Source organism: Rhizophagus irregularis, chromosome 5, assembly GCF_026210795.1.
Source record: "Rhizophagus irregularis chromosome 5, complete sequence".
Taxonomy (NCBI): Eukaryota; Fungi; Glomeromycota; class Glomeromycetes; order Glomerales; family Glomeraceae; genus Rhizophagus; species Rhizophagus irregularis.
This window is the reverse complement of record NC_089433.1, coordinates 597,201-621,870: the sequence shown is the minus strand read 5'-3', so window position 1 is coordinate 621,870 and position 24,670 is coordinate 597,201. Positions and strand designations below refer to the sequence as shown.

The 24,670-nt window shown below is 29.8% G+C and overlaps 5 protein-coding genes across 6 annotated transcripts; 3 read left to right on the top strand and 2 right to left on the bottom strand.

Annotated features, from left to right (window-relative positions):
- Positions 1-673: 673 nt before the first annotated feature.
- On the top strand, positions 674-1,513 carry OCT59_024689 (uncharacterized protein; the record flags this gene model as incomplete). Its single annotated transcript, XM_066133261.1, has 3 exons — positions 674-802; positions 1,114-1,150; positions 1,217-1,513. The coding sequence occupies 3 exons, from the start codon at positions 674-676 to the stop codon at positions 1,276-1,278; spliced, it is 228 nt and encodes a 75-aa protein (XP_065991610.1). The 3' UTR covers positions 1,279-1,513.
- Positions 1,514-4,908: 3,395 nt separating this feature from the next.
- Positions 4,909-6,160, top strand: OCT59_024688 (uncharacterized protein; the record flags this gene model as incomplete). Its single annotated transcript, XM_025325037.1, has 3 exons — positions 4,909-4,992; positions 5,098-5,153; positions 5,293-6,160. 3 exons carry the CDS (start codon positions 4,909-4,911, stop codon positions 6,158-6,160), a joined length of 1,008 nt encoding a protein of 335 aa, XP_025183244.1.
- Positions 6,161-12,275: 6,115 nt separating this feature from the next.
- On the top strand, positions 12,276-13,832 carry OCT59_024687 (uncharacterized protein). 2 transcript variants are annotated; one of them, XM_066133255.1, is made up of 2 exons: positions 12,276-12,547; positions 12,647-13,832. In XM_066133255.1, exon 2 carries the CDS (start codon positions 12,757-12,759, stop codon positions 13,771-13,773), a length of 1,017 nt encoding a protein of 338 aa, XP_065991609.1. In that variant the 5' UTR covers positions 12,276-12,547; positions 12,647-12,756; the 3' UTR covers positions 13,774-13,832. The 2 variants fall into 2 exon arrangements, with proteins under 2 accessions (XP_065991609.1, XP_065991608.1); XM_066133254.1 differs by having other exon boundaries at positions 12,280-12,547; positions 12,615-13,832.
- A 462-nt stretch (positions 13,833-14,294) lies between these two features.
- On the bottom strand, positions 14,295-14,504 carry OCT59_024686 (uncharacterized protein; the record flags this gene model as incomplete). Its single annotated transcript, XM_066133245.1, has 1 exon — positions 14,295-14,504. One exon carries the CDS (start codon positions 14,502-14,504, stop codon positions 14,295-14,297), a length of 210 nt encoding a protein of 69 aa, XP_065991607.1.
- Positions 14,505-22,322: 7,818 nt separating this feature from the next.
- OCT59_024685 (uncharacterized protein) lies at positions 22,323-23,067 on the bottom strand (the record flags this gene model as incomplete). The annotated part of the gene is made up of 2 exons (XM_066133236.1): positions 22,323-22,740; positions 22,808-23,067. 2 exons carry the CDS (start codon positions 23,065-23,067, stop codon positions 22,323-22,325), a joined length of 678 nt encoding a protein of 225 aa, XP_065991606.1.
- Positions 23,068-24,670: the final 1,603 nt, after the last annotated feature.

The window sequence follows — 24,670 nt, the reverse complement described above, 5'->3', positions numbered from 1 at the left end:
CTCTTGTTTCTTACCCCCAATACTCTCACAATGATATAAATGAATGAAATTAGGTATGTTTTTTTTTAAATAAAAATTTTTTTATATGTATATACCGTAAATATATATTCATCTAATTAAAAAAAATTTTCAAATTAAATAGTTTATCTTGATTTAACACAATGATTACGAATGCTTTTATTATAAGTATTGGAAAGAAAATTTTTTATAGTAATTTAACGGATATAGTATAGTCACTGTATATCAGACATGATATATATATTTTTTTCAATAAAATCTTTTTTTGTTACTCAACTTATTAAAATTAATTTGTCCCAAAAAATCATTATTTATATAAGTGCGGACAGGTATATATATATGATCGTGAAAAGAAAATAAGATATTCTATTAAGCCCCTCTACATTGTGTTAAATTACAATGATCCTACCAGCGTTATGATCATATCAGCGTTGGCGAGGGTCATTTGAAATGATACTTAAGATGACTTTTAATGGTGTCAATCTTTCTTTAAATTTTATAGCGCAAATAACCAAAGTCATTTTGAAAAATGGCAAATTTGACCACAACAATTGCCATTATGAGTTTGACATTAAGAATGTCAAGCTAAATACGAAACCATACGAAACAATATGGAATGTTTGGAACCATACTACACATATCTCTCCTAGTAAGTATGAAAAATAAGATTTTTCTTGGGGCAAGCCGGCAAGGCTCTGGCAAGGCATCCAGGCATCCTTTGAATAAAAAAACTCCACAAGCCTCGGATCCTCTTAAGAGCAGTTACAATAACTTTAAGTTATTGGTATAATAAATGATAATGATTTATTATAAGAATAATCGGTGGCGAAATGATAATTTGAGGTTTGGGGGTTTTGGGATAGCTTAACCGTTATAGTAATAAGCTTTAGTATGGTGAACTGTCGGTAAACCATAAATTTGATCATTGGCGGCAAAAAAGAATAATCAAATTTATTTTTAAAAATAAAAGAAAAGGGATTTTTTAAAAAAAAGGTAAGAACAAAAAAGCATATGAAATATTTACTTTTTAATAGAATTTTTTAATAGAAAATGATGGAAAGCGGGAAAAAGGAATGATCAAATTTAAAAAAAAAGAAAAAAGGGAGAAAAGAGATTTTTTTTAAAAAAAAAGGTAAGAAAAAAAAAGCACAAAGAAAAGTTACTTTTAAGAAATAATCAAAATTTAAATTTTTTTAAGGAAATAATCAAATTCTAAAAAAAAAGAAAAAGGAAGAAAAGGGATTTTTTAAAAAAAGGTAAGAAATAAGGCATGTGGGTTAGGGTTAGGAATAGGATTAGATGAGGAATAAGTTTTTTTTTTTCACGTATTAAAAGAGTAAATTGTTTTTTTTTTGTCCAATGGTTTACTGATGGATCACCAAATTAAGAAAATTCATGGGTGTTTTTTTTAATATTTTTGTATATTTGTATATTTTTTAAAAAAATAATTATTAAATATTAATAAAGTTAAAAATGTAACGATTTTTTAAACATTAATAAGTTAAAGGATCAATTTTTAGGCATGTAAATCTTGCCAAATAATGATATAGAACTTTTTAATTTTGTTGAAAATATATTAACTGTAATTATTAATTATCGATAAAATAACTTAATTTATCAATTTAAAAAATAAATTCGTTTTTTTTTCGGTAAAAGGAATAAAAATGTTTAATCTCTCCAACGTGCAACTGATTATCTTATGTATCCGTTATCCGTTTCAGGTTTTTCATAGTAAAGGTATACCGTACACGTGATAAATCTACAAATTTTCGTATTCGGAAGCTAGTGATTTAGTCCGAATTTTTCCGAGTTATTACTGCCAGAGTTACTAACTGTCATAAATATCATAAATATCGAGGCATCGAGAATCAATTCCACCAAAAATATAAAGGTATAAAGAAAATTTTTAAAATGTAAAAATAAAAGAGATTTTTTCAAAGAAATTAATGAGATTCTTTTTTAACTAAAATCTTTTTTTTTCAAAGAAACTAATCCAAATTTTAACAAATTTTTTTTAAAGAAACTAATCCAAAAACGTATTAACTTTTAGGCGTAAAATTTATATTATTTAGGTATTTCATTTAAAAAAAATAAAAATAAAAATATTATTAAATAAAAATAAAAAAAATATTTTTAAAATAATCGGAATTAGAAAATAAAAAATAAAAAAAGAAATCCGAAAAAAATCCAAAATCTTTTTTTTTTTTGATCATCTTTTTATTTCAAAATGAAACAATTGAATAACCAAAATTATAAAAACCATAAAAAAGGGATCATCAGGATCATCATCAAGTTCCCAACAAATTTTTTTTTCAACAGTTTTCAATCAAAAAGACAAAGGTAATATTTTTTTATATTGTAAGATTTTTTTTTTTATTGTTATGATAATATTCGGAAACTATCAAAACTCATACTTTTCTTTTTATAATTGTTGATTGCATAAAGAACATTTGAAAATTATTATAATCTGAAAATATTTTTTTTCTTTTTTTTTTAAAAAAAAAAAGAATAAAATTTAAAAAATCCTGATTAGAATAGATTGAAATAGTAAAAAAAAATGATCTGTAAATGCACGTGAAATATTATGTTACTACTTGCGATATCAGATATGGTAAATTTATCTGAACTTCAACAGTTAATTTACCTGAATATTAACAGGTAATCATCATTGGATATTAAAAAATCTGAAACATTAAATTCAATCGGATATTTAGATAAATAATTTCTATTGTCAATCTGTCAATCAACTATAACATCTGTCTCTAATCAATAAATATCTGTCTCTAATAAAATAATAATCTGTATATAATATCTGTCTCTAATCAAATATAATATCATTCATATAATATCTGTCTCTAATCAATAAATATATGTCTCTAATTTAATATAATATCTGCATAATATGTCAATCATATAAATATCTGTCTCTAATCAATAAATATCTGTCTGTAATCAAGTAAATACCTGTTTAATAAAGTAAATATCTGTCGCTAGTCAGATATGTATCTGTCGTTAATCAAATACATATCTAGTAGAATACCTGTTTAATAAAATTAATATCTGTTACTAGTCAAATATTTATCTGTCGCTAATCAAGTAAATATCTGTCGCTAGTCAATATTTATCTGTTGCTAATCAAGTAAATATCTGTCGCTAGTCAAATATTTATCTGTCTCTAATCAAGTAAATATCTGTCTCTAGTTAAATATTTATCTGTCGCTAATCAAATAAATATCTGTTTCCAATCACATAAATATCTGTATCCCGATCACACAAATATCTGTTTCAAATATCTGTCGTTAATATTTCGTTAATCATAATATCTGTCTGCTTGTGTTACAAATAGAGAGAAATGTTAAAATTACCAAGAATAGAAAAAATTAGCTGTCTGTGCTTTTAGCAGATAGCGTGCAACAAACTTTTTTGTATCACTGAAAAAAGTGTTAGTTTGTGAGATGCTGCTAGCTTTAATTTTTGCGGCGAACATAACAGATAATCCACTTTTTTTTGCAGATCTATACAGTATACATAGTTTGTTTTTTCAATCGATTCTATTTTTTTTTCTTATTACCTAATATTATTCGATATTCGTCCGATCCTGCTTTTTAACTTTATTTTTATGCCACTCAGGAAAATACATTACAACTGAAAGGATTCTGTATAGTAAAAATGGCTGACAATGTTGGCAACTAACTGATTAATCCTAATTTCGACCGGAATTAATAAAATTTCAGGCAAAATTAATGCAGATCACGTGGCTATATTTCAGTTTGATACTTTATATAGATATTTGTTATTATTCAACTCGCATTTTGACACATTTAGTAAAGTACTAAAGTTCTGTCGTTATCAAAAAGCATTTCTCGTGGATATATTAAACAGTCACGTGATCAATGTGATCAAAGTCAAACAATTTAGGAAAAACTAAAATATTTTATACCAATATCGATACGAACAAATTGTAAAGTACTATAGTACATTAACGAAGGATAGACTTGAATATAAAAGAACTGAAGAATTTAGAAAGCACTGAAATTATAGAATAGAAAAAATTGCCGTGCTTAAAACCTGTAAAACCCGGCGGCATTTGATATTGCTATGAAATTCGTATGAAATAGCTGAGTTGAAAAGATTTGACTGTTTGCGATTAAGTTATCAATTGTTCTTTCTTTTATATTTTGATATCAATTTATTATCTTAAGATTGGTTTCAGTGCTTTCTTGCGTGTTACAGTGTTACACCGATGGCGATTTAAAAATTTTTTCTCCGCTTTATCATAACATGATTAGAATTTAGAAATAGAAAATTTTAAACTTTATTTATACTTTAACTTTTAATTAGATATTATGGTAAAAATTTTGATCTTTGAATAACCGCAGTAAAATTTTATTAAAAATCACATAAAATAAAATTTCCCATATCAGATATAATTTAATTTAACACGCGTTAACCTAACTTCCATATTTTTTTACGAGAGCTTTCGAGTATTCCAAAAAAATAAAAAGCATTTAAAAAATCATTCAAATTTTCATAGCAACTTCAAACTCTAATAATTTCAATGAATGAATTTAAAAACAATCTGACATACAGCAAATGTATCACTCTAGATATGTCATGTATGCCATGTGTGTTATAATGATTTACCATGCAGATGTAAACGCGTTTTATATAATATATTGTTCATTAACACGTGTCAAGTTTATTTTATGTCATCACAATATAATTATATTATTTGTTCTAAATGTTCTAAAAAGGTTGAGCTTACGTTTCAAAAAAAAAAAAATTTTTTCACACTTATTTATTTGAATCTTTCATTTTTTTACTTTACTCCGTTATTTATTTTTTTTTTAACACTGAATACCCATTTATATTACTAATAATAATAAAAAAATGATATATTCAGGATTTTCTTTAAAGATATTAGTAAACAACAAACCATTAAAAGAATGTAGCGAACATATTAATAAAAGAATCGTATGTTATATGATGTTATATCTTTTTGTTTTTTTAAAAAAAAGTTACTGTAATTATGAACTTTTTATCACATCAATTTTCTCAATTTTTCTCCAATGACAATAGATGACTACAGGACCTTCATACGTACTCGATATGAAAACTGGAAGAAAGATTAAAAGGTATACATAGAACATAGTATTAGTATTTTCTTGATTTTTTTAAAAAAAGAATACAAATAAGATATTTAATTTTCTTTTTTTTTTTTGATATCTTTAAAAAAATTACTTTAATTACTTTGAACTTTTGCTTGGTATATAGCGATAAAATTTATTATGCAGCTGTTGAAGAACTTGGAACGAATTACGTTGTACAATTCGGTGCTTCATCTAATCATTTCTCATCATCATCATCTTGTATAATACTTAAAGCAAAATTATTTATTGATGGAAAATGGGATCATACTTGTAAACAAATTCAAAAATCTACACCAAAATCAAGAAAAGATGGATTTTTTGATGAAAAACGACAAAAACATTTATTTAAATTTGATGTTACTAATTGGATAAATGATAATAATGAAGTAGATTCAAATAATAATAATAATAATAATATAAAGTATTCAAGTACAAAATCAATATTTGGAGGAATTGGTGCTATATCAGTTTACTTTTATATAGTTGAAGAAGTTGAAAAATTGGATAATTATGTTAAAAATCAAGTAGAAAAAGTACAAGTTCCTGAATCAACTGGAATTGAAATGGGAATAAAAATTTCTACAGGTTTTCAAAAAAGTCAAGATATTAAAATGGCTTCAAATAAAATGCTTAAAAGTATTTTAACAATTCCAGTTGCTGTTTTACATATTCATTATAGACCAGCAAGTTGGTTACGTACAAGGAATATTCTTCTTGATGATGTCCCAATAAAGATAGAAAAAGAAGGCGAATTGGAAATTATTAAGACTGAGGAGAAAGAAATTAAGGTTAAAAATGAATTTATAAAGAATGAATTTGAAGTTACTAAGTCTGAGGAGAAAGTTAAAAGTGAATTTGTAAAGAATGAATTTGAAGCTATTAAGACTGAAGAAAAAGAAATTAAAGTTAAAAGGAATTTTAGTGAATTTATCGAGGCTGAAGAAAGTAAACAGGAAGCCCAAAAGAAAATAAAAATTGAAGATAATGTATGAAAACGATAAAAATATGGAATAAAAATGAAGGAACAAGATAAAACAAAGAAGGTTGGAACGTGTTGTTTAACAAATTATTTATAATTTGTCTTTTACTGCTTATTCAAGTTCGTTTATTGTTTAATTGTAATTCAATTTCAAAAGTAATTTGTAAACAGCTTATTAAGATATTGTTTCTCGTTAATATTTGTCGGATTGTTCAAGACATTTCTCCAATACCGCTAATTGAAACTTGTATGATTATACTCGTAATTTGGATAATAAAAATAATTTCTAACCATAATCCAGCGATCTTAATAAAAGCACTAAAGAAATTGCAGCATCGTTAACGTGATATCAAAAAGTGATAAGAGTGATACTCTATTACAAAATAATATGTACAATCAAATACAAAAAAAAAATACAAAGCAACACGATAGATTCAATTATGAAGGCAGAGTGCAGGTCAAACTAAATTTACAGTATAATATCATGAAATTTATTATAAAATTAGTTTTATTTTTTTTATTCTTATTTAGACGAAATTCTTACGATAGCATAGTATATTCTAATAATAACGTTAATTAAAAAAATCAAAGTAAAAATAAATTAATTGGTTAAGACGTGACTGCCCCACCTTATAAATTGACAATAAAAAATAAATTATGGAAAAATTTAAAAATTTCTTATTTTTTTATGATAAATAATTTACTTAAAATTTCACTTTCATAGTGCAGATTTTATCTTAAAAATAACTGAGTGATTATATTCGTTACCTTCTACATTTTATTTTATATTATAATAGTGGACTTTTTTTTTACATTCATAAAAGTGAAATAAAATTAAAAAATATAATAAATATCAATCATATTGACCCGCATTTAACTCGGGATCCACCGATTATTAGAAAAACACCTATAAAATTAAAAAGAACCGATGTATGAGTAACACGGGTCACTGTAACGAAAAATTAGTAAAAGGGTAATTTATAAATAGTTATCAGTAGAGTTAAGGAATATAAGGTCACCCTTATAAGGGGCCGCCAATCAGATACTAATCATCCCACTTAACATACTTCCATGGTTCTGCCATGTAAGAGAAGATCCTCATTATAATTTAACCATTAAATTATAATGATTCGGTATCCTGAGATGACGCGTGTGTTATCAGTAAGGAACAGGTCTCTTACCTCTTTTTACTTCTGCCTATAAATCATACTAGGGACGAATTCACTTTAGCAAGAACCTATGCCCAACTACTATCTCACCCCAAGGGAGAGAGTGCGAGAAAAGTATCTTAACCAGCAAATATATATAAAAGTAAGGTTAAATAAAATATAAAATAATTTTTAAAAGAAACTTTTTGAAAAGGGTAGGGATAAGAAAACTACGAAGTAGAAGATAGGTTACTTCGCTGGAAATGATAAGAATGAGAGGAAGAGAAGGAACGAAACAAGAGAGGATTATTTTATATAAATTTGTTGGTTATAGTTAAAGTATAAAAAATTATGTTAGAATCAAACATCAAATAAAGTGTATAAAAATTGTGTCAAAATCACTTCAAGTGATTGATCATGTGATCATGCATAAAGTCAAAGGTCCACTTCGAATGTTTGGGTTATTACACAAATCACATGCCGAGAGATACTCCAATACTCAGAGTAAAAATTATATTATTGGGTTCTCTGGTAACTTATGATAACAGCTGTAAATAAATATTTATTTATTATTCAATCGGTATACCGCACCAAGAGTTTTATTAAACTGATGATGATCCCGCATTCCCGCAGTTAATGTTTCATTGGCGGTTACAGTAAGATACTTTTCATGTTTTTTTGTATTTTGGTTTGAAAACTTAAATTATGATAATATTAATACAATTTTTATGACATGTTTTTTGAGAAAATTCCATTATTTTGACATCAATAAGTTAAAGGATCAATTTAAATCTTGTCATCTTGTCAATAAATTCAAATAAAATTTTTAGGATGATAACACTATAACTTTTTTTTTATTGGAAATGTATTAATAGATATGATACTGTAATTTAATTATATTACCGATTCGTTTTTTCGGGAAAAAGAATAAGAAAATTAATCTATTCAAATATGGAAGGACATCATAGCACAATCGGTAATACGATAATGAGTATGATATGACCCCCATTGTATGTATGGTATGGTTTTTTATTGCCTATACTGTGTAGTTATTAATTTTATACAGTATACTGTTACTTTAAGGTTAGGATTAGGGTAAGGATTAGGGTAAGACTTAGGGTTAGGGTTAGGAGAATTAGGGTTATGGTTAGGGTTAGGGTTAGGGATTTAGCTATTTAAAATATAAAGATTAGAGTGGTTATACAGTACGGATAAAAAAACTATACTGTATAAAATAAAAAACTATACCATACATACAACGAAGGTTATATCATACTCATTATCTATATACTTTAGCACAATTACTATACATACTGTACATATATTATATATGTGTATGTATATATATACATCGATATTTCTGACTGCTTGACTAGAATTGCGAAAGTACAGTGTACCGTACACGTGATAATTCAGCATTGCCAGCCAGTTACATGTGATTTTGGATAATCATTCTCAATTATCAATTTAAAATTTTCTTTTCTTCGCTATAATTTTTTTATAAACTCATATTTAAAAGAAGAGTCACTTAATTTATGATTAAAAAATGTTCAAATTTTGTCATTGGAGAAAATGAAAAGATATTAAATTGCTAAAAATCATCAAACTATGCAATGTATTGGGAATAATTATATTAGAAACATAAGCACATCGCAGTATATTATTCAAAACTATGACTATAAAAAAAATTCTTTAAATTTCTATTTGTAGAAAAATAAAGTTCGATATATAGTACATGTAACCGGCAAATAAATCCGGCTACTTTTCGGTGGCGATGCTAGAGTCGTTACTTCGACTACTGAATAAATATCGAGATGAGAATCAATTCCATCCAAAATATAAAGTATAATGAATTTAAAATGAAAAATAAGATTTTTTGTATTACTTCATTTATAAAATATTTTAATATAATCTAAATACTATCGGAATTAGAATATATTAAAAAAAAGAAAGAATCGAAAATTCAATCTTCTTGATCATTATTCAAATCATCATCAGTCCATCAACAATTTATAATTCATAAAGGTGATGTTTTTTTTTAGGTTTTTACTATCGTAATATTCAGAACTGTCAAACCCTGCTTTTTTGTAATTGTTGTCTGAATATGTTAATTTTAAAATAGATTGGAATAGATGTTACTACTTGTGATGCAGTTAACCTAAATTATATTAACAGGTAATTACTGTATCTTGAGAATATTATTAGCAGTTAGTAGATATAATGCTAATTGTATTTAGCAGTTAGATAAATAATTTCTGTCGTCAATCGAATAAATATCTGTTTGCAATCAAGTAAAATACCTGTTTAATAAAATAAATATCTGTCGCTAGTCAAATATGTATCTGTCGTTAATCAAGTAAATATCTGTCTCAAATAAAGTAAATACCTGTCTCTAATCAAATAAATATCTGTTTTCAATTATATAAATATCTGTTTCCGAATATCTGTCGTTAAATATTTCGTCAATATTATGGCAAGCCAAATCAGACAAAAGTCTCAAATAAATACCTTTTATGCTTGTACAATAGAGAAATGGTAACTGTCAATTTATCTGCAAAAAATTACCGAGAATAACTGTCTGTGGATTTAGCAGATAACGTACAACATAACTTTTTGTATCACCGAAAAAATGTTAGTTTGTGAGATGCTGCTGGCTTTAATTTTTGTAGGTCTATACAGTATACATAGTTTTATATTTTTTCAGCAACAGGAGGGGAGTGGATTTAGGTATTACCCAATCGATTGTGCTCTAGCTATACGACTTATTTTATACTAGAATTCGCCAAAATATCCCAGGGATTGCAAATTTTGTTTTCAAGGCTTTAAGCCCGAGTTACTGAATTCCTGTTATATGATCACTTAGAATGTACAGTACTTTAGCCCCCTCACTGATCAGTGATCAGGATCACTAATTTGTTTTCTTGCCTATTTGCGCCTTCCTGATTATTTTCCTGCTACAATATCTTAAATTCTTTTTTTATGATCCCGGCGCCTCTCACTCATTATGAAAGCTAATTTGTTTTCTTATCCAGCTAACAATTCCTAATTATAATCCAGGAAGGGTAAATAGATTAGATGTTTACTGTTCTGTACATTCCGATATTGGCCTTTCCAATTCGGGCTTGGAGAGTACAACCCGCATGCCTTCTTCTCCATCTCTCTCTATCATGATTATTATTATAGTGTACAGTCATTCTGTGAGCATTTCTTCTATGCTCAGCAATTTGAGTACCATTGTGCTGAGTTGGCTTAATAATCGAAAGGCAAATTTTTCTTGCAATAATGTGGTAATTCGCGCCTGCCTCTGTTGAGCTATTCGCCGACAATCTCCATATGCATCTCTCTCATTATAGTATCATGTCAGGATGGCCAAATCCCGCTCTCCCTGAGATTCATTTAATAATCGCTGTATCCGTAAATTCTGATTTCTGTTATTCCTTAATTGTTGTCTAAGAACTTCTACTCGCCTATTTTCAGCATTTAATTTGATCTCGCTCAGCTGTGATATTAATAAGATTTTGCTGCGGGTAATAGTGTCCAATCCAAGTACCATGGACTGACTTGTTAAGCGATTCCTTCAACGATGCAATTCGATTAAGTAATTCCTGTTCACGGCTCGAAGAGGCGGTTAACACGGACAGTTCGACTAAGACATGAATACGCCTCTTAGGTGGTTTCTCGATCCAACTTCATTTATTGCTACATTTCTCCTGTCGCACAGACTTGCCGATTACATCATTGCACAGAAATTCGTGTAGACTGCATAAGTAGTGCCTCGACCCGTATCCGGATCAATCCGGATTGATCCGGATTTTTTTTTTTTTCGGATATCCGGATTTTCACGGTTTTCATCCGGATTATAAACCGGATGAAAAATATCCGGTTTGACCCGGAATCCGGATGAAATTTTTATTATTTTTTTTTTATTAATAATAATTTTGCTGATCCATAAAGATCTATATCTAAATGATATTATGGCTTAATTATTTTTGCGCCTAATACCAATTTTTTTATTAAAATTTATTAAATTTATATTTGTTATATTAAACTTTTTAATACAGTAAGTTTAAGAAGATTTTTCAATTATAATTTATTTATTGAAGTTTGTATCAGATTTTATTTAAATTTATACATTAACAAATAACAAATAATTTTAGATTTCACATTCAAACGTTCAAAAGAAAAAAAACTTTATATTATTTTGTTGTATTGTTTTAAATGAAAAATTGTTCAATATTATAAATTTATTATAATTATAACAACTTTTTTTAAAAATTAAAACTAGTGTTATATAATTTGATTCAAATGATTCTTTAATTTTTGAAAGAAGAAACAAATCCTTTAAAAATTGCCTTACTAACCCAACACATCTATTTATAGTAATCTTTAGCTGTATATAAAAATATCTTGTTTAAAATTTCATAATTAGTTAATTTACAAAGAAATGTTAAGCAATAGTCTGAGACAATGCTGAAATAATATGAAATTGTTTTAAATAAAAATATTTAATGAAATTGGAATTATGTAAATTTCGTAGTCTTGGATAATTTTGGCCAAATTTGTAATTCTGGCCGAAATTAACATCACGTGACACCGGAAAAATAGTTTAGCCACCGGGCAAAAAATTTTTTATCGGCTGGCATGAAAATTTAATGTCACACAATTTGTAATTCTGGCCGGCGTTATGAATTCTGGCCAGAATTATTGCCGACCATTTGTAAATCCAATCCGGTTTCCGGTTTCTATCCGGATTATCTGATCCGGATTCAAAATCCGGGTCAATCCGGATATAATCCGGATTATTTTTTTGTGTAATCCGGATGACGGTTTTCATCCGGGTCGAAGCACTATGCATAAGCGAACTAAATCTTAATTCGCCTTTTGATTATCAGCCGATCGGCAAATCAGGAATGTGGCTTTCGGACTTATAATCTGCCGTATCCGAGATTTAAGTGCCATTTTTAAATTAAATTCTCTCTTGCGCTAATTAAAATGGACGATAAATTTTTGCCGAAATTATCTCAAAATTTACTCAGTATTTTGGATGATGATAATGATGAATATTATGATATTACAATTGAAGTTGGTAATGACCCTTACGTGAGAGTATTTCGTGCTCATATGGTTATCTTAAGTTCTCGTTCTCTTTATTTGCGAAGAATTTTGTCAACTAACAAAAAAAAATCCGACGAAACTTTAACACATATTAAATTACCAAATATTTTACCTGAAATTTTTCAAATAATTCTAAGGTAAGAAATTTAGATTAATTTTACAATTATAAGATCATAAATTTCAATTTATCATTCTTTTATTCAGATATATTTATAGCGGAAGACTTTTTTTGGTAGAATATGAAACTTTAGATATTGTTAAAATCTTGGTAACCGCCAGTGAATTAGGTCTTCAGGAGTTGATTCCTCATTTACAATCATTTTTGATTAAAAACGAATCACACTGGATGGAACAAAATTTTAGCTTGATATATCAAACGAGCTTTGAAAATAACTCTTTTTCGGAATTACAAAACTTTTGTACAGATTTAATATCTAAACAACCTGAAAAGATTTTTAGTTCACCTGATTTTACTTCAATTTCAGAAGAATCTTTGACCACTCTTATTCAACATGATAATCTTCAAATGAGCGGAGTTCAAGTTTGGGAATATGTACTTAAATGGGGTATTGCTCAAAATCCCGAACTTTCATCAGATCCTTCAAGCTATTCAAAAGATAATTTTAATGCTTTAACGAATACCTTACAATCATCTATCCCTTTTGTTAAATTTATTGATTTCACTCCCAAAGAATTTTTTGATAAGGTATATCCATATAAAAAGATTATACCCGAGGAATTACTTGATGATTTATTTAAATATTTTTTGAATTATGATTATAATTCAAGTAGCAGGGTAGAACCGCAGATAATTAAAGAAATTAGTTCCAAAAGTATTGATTCAAAAATTGAATCATTTCAAAATGTTCATGTTGAAATAATCTCAAAATGGATTGATAGATTAGAGGTTACGGACGAGATAAGAAAATTATATGAATTCAAATTAATTCTTCGTGGTTCTCGTGATGGGCTCACTCCTAAAAAATTCCATGAAATTTGTGATAATCAATCTCATACTGTAGTAATTTTTAAAAATAAATTTAGCAATAGAATTTTTGGAGGGTATAATCCGATCATATGGGCTTCTAATGACACGGCTGTATCTCGTTATGGTGAAACTAAAGATAGTTTTATATTTTCTTTTGAGAATGATGGAGATATCGAAAATCATATTTTAAGTCGAGTAATAGATGAAAAACATGCTATATATTATTATTCTGGTTACGGTCCATCATTTGGTGGGGAAGACTTTAAAACATTTGGTAATGAACTTACGGTTGCATGTTATAAGACTTATTATGAAAAATCGATCAAGTGTAATAGTTCTGTAGAAGAATATGAAGTATTTCAGATTAATATTTAATTGTAAATGTTTTTATACTTTAAATTAAATTGTATCAAAAAGACCTTGTTTTCCAAATCAATAGTAGAAAATTTTTATTATCTGTTATTGAGAATTATTTCCGGTACTATATATACAGTAGTTTTGACCAAATTTGTCATTGAAATGACCAAATATAAAGGTCAAAATATTTTATCAAAATGAATTTATTTTTTTAATAAAAAATAAAGAAGGATTTATACCCTATCAAAATCCTAAAATAATAAACTGAAATTTCATTATTTTCCGGTCAAACGGGTAGTCAAGACGGTGGTGGATCAAACGGTCGATATCGGTCACGTCACAGAGGATTTCTTCATGAAATCTTTCTTCTCATCAGTATTTCAGAATCAGATGAGCTGGACTTAGATGAACTGAACTCCCAGTACTTATTATTTTGATTCTTGCAAAGAACCATTTCATTTATTAAGTCAACTACAGTATCATTAGTTCCACATTCGTCCAAATCTTCTAATTCGTTTTCCATCCAATTTACATTCATTCTAGTTGATTTGTCCTCTTTTTAAGCTTTTCATGCTGGGAATGATAGTCATCCAATTTTTCTCTAACGGTTTAATTTCTCCAGAAAACACACTATACAATATAGAATATTGCTCATTGAATCCCACTAGCTTAGCTAATTTCTTTATCTTTTTGAGTTCCTCCAAGTCGCTAGGCATGTTACTGGATGAATGCTTTTTATCACTTATCATTTTAGCTTATTTTAGACTCGATAATTCTAATTACATTCTAAGCAGACGGTACATTCCCTTTGATATGTCCCAAAGTATTATTGAGATATATCTCCTGTTCAAATTTCATCTATAATGCGCATTTAATATCTTTTAACATACTAGGAATCCAGTCAACTGATAAATCGTTTTCATGGCCAATTATCTTGTCCTAGTACAAATATCCAATAAGCTTTTCCTAAATAGAAGGTCTAAAATCCAGCCTTCTTTTCTTTTTTGCCTCCTCTCTTTTTTGGGCAATTTCAGAAGGTAATGAAGGAGCTTCAATCTGGACAAGCTGGCTCAAATATTCTACATGACCAATTGCAAGTTAGATTAGGTTATTCCAGGCTAGGTTTTCATCAATGACCCAAACACGCTGTGAGTGCAAAATTACTCTAACACAGATTTGATAATTAATTCTGGAGTTTCATAAGTGGTAGGCTTAAAATTGGAGGATTCGGTAAGGCGTGGGTTTTCGCACTCTTTGAGGTTGAACGGAATGCAAAAAGTTTTTATCCTTTTAACTTATATGGATCAAAATATTACTAGGAAAACGGAAACCGTTTAAGTCCTTCGCGTTGCATAACTCGCAAATGTTACGTGACCTACGTGTAATTTATTTATTTGGCATATTTCAGGGGCCAAATAGGTAGTGTTACATATCGTGATACATATTCAAAAAAAGGAAATAAAATTGTCGATTGTGACAGGGACAAAAACGGGGTTAAAACAAATTTTGCTAGTTCAGTAGTATACGCTTCGGACAATGTATGTACTATATTCGCAGCCTTCTTTTCTTTTTGTCTCCTCAATCTCTCGAGCAATTTCAGGAGGTAATGGAGGAGCTTCAACCCGAATGAGCTGACTCAAAGTATTCCACACGACCAACTGCCAGATAAATTAGGTTATCCCAAGCTAGGTTTTCATCGATAACCTGTGGGTCATGCACTGGCTAGTGTGAATAGTCATAACATATCCAAGTTCCCAATCTAAACATCATACTGTAAAGGTATACAGTCAAAGCTCATTATAGTGAACTTTCCGTTCCACTATGTAATTTTTTCCCTTTTTTTCACTATAACGAGATTTATTAAGAAAATTCACTATATCGAGAGAAATTAATTATAAAGAAAAAAATCAATAGGTCACTATAACGCGATTTTACTTAATGTTCACTATAACGAGATTCACTATAACGAGCTTTGACTGTAATGCATTCCTTGGTTAAAAGTCACGTGTAATGATGCAATGCTTGTGCGACGTAAAACCTACATTAACTCCAGGAACGTAACACATATTTTTTTATCCGAGCCCAATATCCCAGTCTGAAACTAATACACCTGTCTCTAGAAATGACTCGCGGACGAAGTTAAACATATGATACGGCTGGACTTATCTCGTTTTTGAAGGGTCAGGAAGACTTAGGGCTTAGTGAGACAGCTCTCAAAATCAAAATTTTAGAACGAGGTTAATGGCCGTACCTTCTCCAAAATAACCAAAGAAGAGCTTGAGCGTCATGGAATGAAATTGGGACCTGCTACAGCTCTCATAGACTTTACTAAGGAGTGCAAGGAGAAGGCTGAGGTCGTTCTCCTCGTACAAGACTAAGAAAGACTTGAGTGAAGTGCTGGAGAAATATGAGATTATTAGCGGGATATAATCGCATTCCACAGTTCATACCACGTCAGGTTAAATGGATCTTTTTTAATATATTCGAGCTCACGTATCATAATATAGCCACCCACACGATCAACGAAAAGCGCCCCCGAATTTAAGCTATGCATTGACGACATTCTCCGTAGGATAAAAAATATGAAGCTATGCGGTGCTAGTACATTTCAACAATCTTACATGCGGCTGTAAGTCTTATCGACGGTTTTGTAATCACAACTCAGCCCTCAGGCGAATATAATTGGCGAAGAAAACACGCTGTGTTGACTATGCAATTAAAAAAATTATCAGCGAGATGTTGGAGGAAATAATTTGCATAACCGACTAAACCGAGGGCAAACAAAATCAGGCGACTGTGGATATTTGCCGAAACTTACTACAATGTCGAAGTGCTTGTGATGTAAGTATAACAAATCCTGCTACCCCGCTCGCTACAGGTTGATCATGGGCTATTGCTAACTTACTTCGCTATTTCCCTCCAGATGAATATTAAATATGAACAAGAAAAAGCGAAAGGTTGATCAGGCGTTCGATCCCGATTACGAATACGTCTATGGTATAGTCAGTACCGGAACCGACCGGTACTTCATTCTTCACAGCACCGAAGTTATCTATAGTACAAGCAGAGTATCGAATTTCACTTACAGAAGATTCTCTCAAAGATGATACAGCATTGCGTAAGAGTGAAGAGAGTTTTAGAGGTTATAGTAGGTTTATTAAAGGATAGAGCTCTTAGGAGGTAGTGATGAACCCGCAACTAAGAAGCGCCGTGTAGAAGAAATAATCAAAAAAAAAAAAAATCAAGAAAAATAGGCGGCATTAGTCCGCAGTCATTAGTATAGAAAATTTACGTATCACGGGCACAGTCCCGAGCTTTGTATTTATTTTTTGCGTGTATTAATAAAGTGATTTTACATTTGCATTTGTCACGTAACATTGAATAATTCTTTCATGTATAAAAATATTATCTATCGTCATCTGAGCTTGAAGTATTGATCACTGAGCTTGAGGCTAAGAAAACTGACGAGAAAGCTAGGCTTGAAGCATTGAGACAGAGTTTCGCTGAGTTTGAGGCAGAATTTTAAAACTAGAGCAGGATCAGGCAGAAAGAGAATCTAAGAAAAATCGCAAATTCCCTAATGAAGAACCTATGATTGAATATCGTCCTCCTTTCTTGAATAGATTAGAGCTTGATGCCTTTTTCCAAAAATATCGAATAGCATTAGAGGTGCAAGGGGCTCAACATCGGCTTCATAGCACTAGCTGGTATAAAGATGTCAAAAAACTCGAGGACATCGTTAATCGTAAAAAAGATGCATTTGTCTGGAATCTGGATAATGGAATTTTCCTTATTGAAGTACGGTATGACCAAAACCCAGAAATTGTTATTCCAGAAAGGATACGAAAAATTAAGGAGTTCGTTAATCAAGCATCCAAAAGTTTCGATCTCCTATAATCAGTAACTTATACAGTAATACACAGATATTTAATTTTTCGCATATTCTCTGTGTTAGTAAATTTCAAATTAACGGTTACGAAATAATGACATAAGATTGGATTTTATAGACTATTAGACTACTAGTCATGTAATCATGATCAGACATAAATATAATGATGTGTGGATAGAGATCCGAAAAAAAATTAATATAAATAAATAATAAAATTAAACTTACTGAAGTTTCTTTATCTTTTGCTTCACTTGCTATTTTTTTATTTATCTCTCATAAATCTTCAATTGTTTTCAATCCGCAATTTTTGTATCATACAGACATTTTATAAAATATGGACGGAATATTCGATTGTATCACAAGACTTAGGTAAGAAAGTGTTTCTGCACCGTTTCCTTGTTAATATATTAACAAGTTTGTATATCTTTAGATTATTATTATTATTTCAATTTATTTCTTAATATTGTAAAATTCTTAAAATTCTTTGGAACTTTAATCACCATTGTGAAAGTGTTTGAAATGTGCTATCACATTATTGGAATCAAAGAAGTATGTACATAACCTTAAATGGTGCCACCTGTTTTATATAATAACATTGATTTTTAGGAAATAAAAATTATGAACGAGAAGTTGACGGAAAAAATAGAGACCTTGGGGAAAGAAACAAGACCATGAAAGAAAGAGTTGAGACATTGAGGAGATAATCGATGTGGGATTTGAGCAAACCAACGCCAACTTGGACTACTTAACGAGAAATGGAGTTTTCTCAATGATAAAGTAAAATACAAATTCGGTATATTAAAAGAGAAAAACGAATCAATTCAAAGAATCCGTAATACTTGTACTCATCTTTATTGTTCAAATTTATAATGTAGCACACAAAAAGTTTTAATCCGTTCTTTATCTACAGTATTTGCTTTGTATTAATATTATTGATAATTCATCATTGCTTGATAAAAAATTTCATTCTTGCTATACAATGCATTTACATAGTAGTATAATACATACATTATAATAATATTTTCATTTTACACATCCCATATAAGTTAAAAGGATAAAACACATTGTGATAAATTACATAATTTTTGCATTCCGTTCAATTATCAAATCTGTGTTATAGTAATTTTGTACCCACAGCGTGTTTGGCTCATTGATGAAAACCTAGCCTGGAACAATCTAATTTAACTTGCAATTGGTCGTGTAGAATATTTGAGCCAGCTTGTCCGGATTGAAGCTCCTTCATTACCTCCTAAAATTGCCCAAGAAAGAGAGGAGGCAAAAAAGAAAAGAAGGCTGGAACACGAATTAAGACCTTCTATTCAGGAAAAGTAATAGGACATAAAAAACGGCCATGAAAACGATTTATCAGTTGGCCGGATTCCTAGTATGTTAAAAAGACAATTGCATTATAGATGAAATTCGAATGGGATCAACCAGGAGACATATTACAATAGACAGTAGATCGAATATTTTGGGACATATCAAAGGGAATGCACTGTACGCCTCACTTGCTTAAAATGTAATCGGAATCATCGAGTCTAGTTCGCGGTGGTGATATGATGCATCATACAAGCTGGGGAGGTAAGTCATAGCACATACATAATTATTATATTTTTTTTTCTAGCATGATATATCTATATATCTTCTATATAATAATATAATAAAAAAATACATGTCGATCTTCTAACGTTTAGATTAAGTCTGTATAAATAATCTTGAATTGTGTAGCATGATTCAGTGCCTGATTTAAACTTAAAAGTTAAGGCCATTTATTTGATCGGCAAACATATAGGTTTGTATGAATTTATTTGTCAAATCTATATAATTATAAATCCGTAGTAAGCTAATAACCTAACTATAAAATCAGTAGGTAGTGTTACGCGAATTTTTGCGCACATGATTTCCGATATTACATTGCTGATCCGACAAGAATTTCGTACGTTTGTGTACACGTCGATTTCCGGTGTTACGAGTTGATTTACGCCGATGTATAATTGCTGATTTATGTATATCAGTTAACTATATTAGAGATATTGATTTTATACGTTGAATTTACATATATATCATTAGTATATTTATTTAGTTGATTATTATTTAGTATTTATTTTCTTTATTTGTATTATTTATATGTATACAATTTTATTAGAAGACATTGTGGGGAAATTAACTCAATAGTGATTAAACGTCTAAAACTGACGTCTTGTGTTTATTGTGTTTATTAAAAGTGGCTTACAATAGTGTTGATACAATATGAAACATCGCAATAAAACATAGATCTCAATAGATTAGATTTCACCCCTAGTATCAGAAAAGGAGATGGCAGAAAATTCGGCTAGATATAAATACGTCGTCTGCCAACGCGTTGAAAGAGATATTAGGGTTTTTATATATATATTACCATAAATAATAGACCTCTATTCCCCTTGACGTTTTTCGTCACTTTTCATCGTGTGTTGTACACTCAAATCCTGCGATTATTTAATAAATTGTTATACTTCATTTATTTGACTTGTTGTTTCTGTGAAATTCATCTTATAACTATTGCGTATTATTGTTTATCGTGTTTTTGTAGTTGTTTGCCTCGTTGATTCTTAACGAACAATACCGGAATACCAGGATAGGTAGTATTGAGTAAGAATCCCGTTGGTAATCGTGTAGAATTACGATATAATATAAATAGTTTGCGACTCCTTATTTACCGATATAACCGGTAACAGTAGCAAGTAAGTAACGGAAATTGGCTAAGTAAGTAACGTAAAATTACTATTTTAGATCAATTTACGTTACTCCTTTATATAAGGCACGGATCATCTGTCAATGTGTCACATGATGTACAATATATAAAGTAAATTTATTAATCGATTGATGGCTGATTTTTTTCTTAGCTAATTTTTGATCGGTTAAAATTTTATTGAGAAGATATTTTAAAAATTTTTTTACATTCAAAATAATCTTATTTAATGAAATTTTATTTGCAAATATTAAAATTTAAGTCCCACATTTTCGATTTTAAAGAAAAAAATCACTGTATTTATTTTTAATGAAGTGATACAAATAAAAAAACAATAACAATAAATAAAAAAGATAAGTAAATTATAATGATCAAGGAGAAAGATGCTAATAAAAAAATGAAATAACAATGGAGTAATGGAAAGTAATAGAAGAAGAAAGGGAGTAAAAAAGAGTAATGAAGAGTGATAGGAAACAAAAAGGAAAAATAGGACATGATGGATGATGAAAAAGAGTGATGAGAGACGAAAAGAAGTGATAGGAAGATGAAGGGGAGTGATGAAAGATGAAAAGGAATGATGGGAGACGAAGAGGGATGATGGGAGACGAAAAGGAGTGATGGAAGATGAAGAGGAGTGATGGGAGACAAAAAGGAGTGATGGAAGATGAAGAGGAGTGATGGGAGACAAAAAGGAGTGATGGGAGACGAAGAGGAGTGATGGGAGACAAAAAGGAGTGATTGTAGACGAAGAAAAGTGATGGGAGACAAAAAGGAGTAATGAGAGACGAAGAAAAATGATGGGAGACGAAAAGGAGTGATGGGAGACGAAGAGGGGTGATGGGAGACGAAAAAGAGTGATGGGAGACGAAAAGGAGTTATGGGAGACGAAGAGGAGTTATTGAAGACAAAAAGGAGTGGTGAGAGACGAAAAGGAGTGATGGGAAACGAAGAGGAGTGGTGAGAGATAAAAAGGAGTGATGGGAGACGAAGAGGCCCTGTAAAAAATCTGATCCGTGTTTTATCTTTCCATGTTTTTTCCGTGAATGTATCATTTTCATGGAATTTATAGCCTTAAATCATGGAAATTTTCATCTCGCTAACACGGATATCCGTGAATGTATCATTTTCACGGAATTTTTACGGAAGACACAGAGAAATGATGGAAATATTCGGATAAAAATTTTTTATAGGGAGGAATGGTGAGAGACGAAAAGGAGTGATGGGAGTGATGGGAAACGAAAAGAAGTGATGAGAGACAAAAAGAAATGATGGGAAGTAAACAGGAGAGAAAAAGAAATTATGGAAAATGAAGAAAATAATGGGAGACGAATAATGAGAAGTAATATGAGGTGAAAAATGATGAGACTTTACTTTGAATCAATGTCAATTTCCAGTATGTGTTGCATTCTCAATAACAATTAATAAATCACAAGGGCAAACTCTGAGAAGGGTTGATGTTTACCTACCTGAACCTGTCTTTACACATGAGCAATTAATTATATGTTGCCTTTCAAGATTAACTGTATATCAACATATTAGGTTTTTATAGATAATGGTGAGAACTGCAAGACGAGAAACATTTTGTATATATAACAATATTTCATATGTAATATTTTATATATAACATTCCCTATAAAAAATTTTTATCTGAATATTTCCATTATTTCTCCGTGTCTTCCGTAAAAATTCCGTGAAAATGATACATTCACGGATATCCGTGTTAGCGAGATGAAAATTTCCATGATTTAAGGCTATTAATTCCATGAAAATGATACTTTCACGGAAAAAACATGGAAAGATAAAACACGGATCAGATTTTTTACAGGGATTCATACACAATTCACTTTTATTAGTATAAATACGTAAATTATATAAATTTATTAGATTATTTTCTTCTAACCTTATCATACTACTGTAAATAATATTCTAAATATAGCCATATCATTGTTACTTTTCTGGGCAAGTTTTATTCCCAGCGCAGCGCGACGGGTTACACCTAGTACCCCATTTAAGTACATATTCCCAAATTTGAACTTTGCTCATTTGAAGATCATCATGTTGAATAAGAGTGGTCAAAGATTCTTCTGAAATTGAAGTAAAATCAGGTGAACTAAAAATCTTTTCTGGTTGTTTAGATATTAAATCTGTACAAAAGTTTTGTAAATCCAAAAAAGAGTCATTTTCAAAGCTCGTTTGATATATCAAGCTAAAATTTTGTTCCATCCAGTGTGTTTCGTTTTTAATCAAAAACGATTGTAAATGAGGAATCAACTCCTGAAGACCTAATTCACTGGCGGTTACCAAGATTTTAACAATATCTAAAGTTTCATATTCTACCAAAAAAAGTTTTCCGCTATAAATATATCTGAATAAAATAATGATAAATTAAAATTTATAATCTTATAATTGTAAAACTAATTTAAATTTCTTACCTTAGAATTATTTGAAAAATTTCAGGTAAAATATTTGGTAATTTAATATGTGTTAAAGTTTCGTCGGATCTTTTTTTGTTAGTTGACAAAATTCTTCGCAAATAAGGAGAACGAGAATTTAAGATAACCATATGAGCCCGAAATACTCTCACGTAAGGGTCATTACCAACTTCAATTGTAATATCATAATATTCATCATTATCATCATCCAAAATACTGAGTAAATTTTGAGATAATTTCGGCAAAAGTTCATCATCCATTTTTAAATAAAAGTAAAAAGAATTTCACAAATCTTAATTTAAAATTGGGTGTAGCTCAATTAAATCTCGGATACGGCAGATTATAAGTCCGAAAGCCACATTCCTGATTTGCCGATCGGCTGATAAAGACTCCAGTGGTTTATGGTAGTTTTTAATCCCGACCCCATTTCCGCATTAAATAAAATTCTTAGTAGTTAGATATTAACAATTAAGATTTAGTGCAGAGACGTTCGCTTATGCAATGGTCGGAGTGGTGATTCATCAGTTCACACGAATTTCTGTGCAATGATGTAATAGCTGATCCACAGCAAGTCTGTGCGACAGGATAAATGTGACGAGCCGTAGCAATAAATGAAGTTAGAGACTACTATCAAATTAAATGCTGAAAATGGGCGAGTATATAGAAGTTCTTAGACAACAATTAAGGGATAGCTGAAATCAGAATTTATGGATACAGCGGTTATTAAATGAATCTCAGGGAGAGCGGATTTGGCTATCCTGACATACTGTATAATAATGAGGGAGATGCATATGGGAATTGTCAACGAATAGCTCAGTAGAGGCAGGCGCGAATTACCACATTATTGTAAGAAAAATTTGCCTTTCGATTATTAAGCCAACTCAGCACAATGATACTCAAATTGCTGAGCATAGGAGAAATTCTCACAGAATGACTGTACGCTATGATAATCATGATACAGAGAGATGGAAAAGAAGGCATTCTCTAAGCGCGGAACCGTAAACATCTAATCTATTTACCCTTCCTGGATTATAATTAGAAATTGTTAGCTGGATAATAAACAAATTAGCTTTCCTAATGAGTGAGAGGCGCCGGAATCATAAAAAAAGAATTCAAGATATTGTAGCAGGAAATAATCAGGAAGGCGCAAATAGGCGAGAAAACAAATTAGTGATCCTGATTAGTGAGGAGGGCTGTAATACATTCTAAGTGATCATATAACAGGAATTCAGTAAGTCGGGCTTTAGCCTTGAAAACAAAATTTATAATCCCTGGGATTGTAAAATATATTTGGGCGAATTCTAGTATAAAATAAGTCGTATAGCTAGAACACAATCGATGAGGTAAACACCTAAATCCATTCGCCCTCCTGTTGCAGAAAAAATAGAATCGACTGAAAAAAAAACTATGTACTATACTGTATAGACCTGCGAAAAAAAGTGGATTACGTGTTCGCCGCCAAAAATTAAAGCTAGCAGCATCTCACAAACTAACACTTTTCGGTGATACAAAAAGTTATGTTGCACGTTATCGGCTAAATTCACAGTCAGTTAATTTTCAGATCTCTATTTATAAAACAAGCATAAAAGGTATTTATTTGAGACAGATATTTATGTAATTGAAACAGATATTTATTTGATTAGAGACAGGTATTTACTTTATTTGAGACAAGATATTTACTTGATTAACGACAGATACATATTTGACTAGCAACAGATATTTATTTTATTAAACAGGTATTTTACTTACAAACAGATACTTATTTGATTGACGACAGAAATTATTTATCTAACCGCTAAATAAATATCCAATTGAATTAGCATTATTAGCGTTTCAGATTTATATCTACTAACTGAACAATTA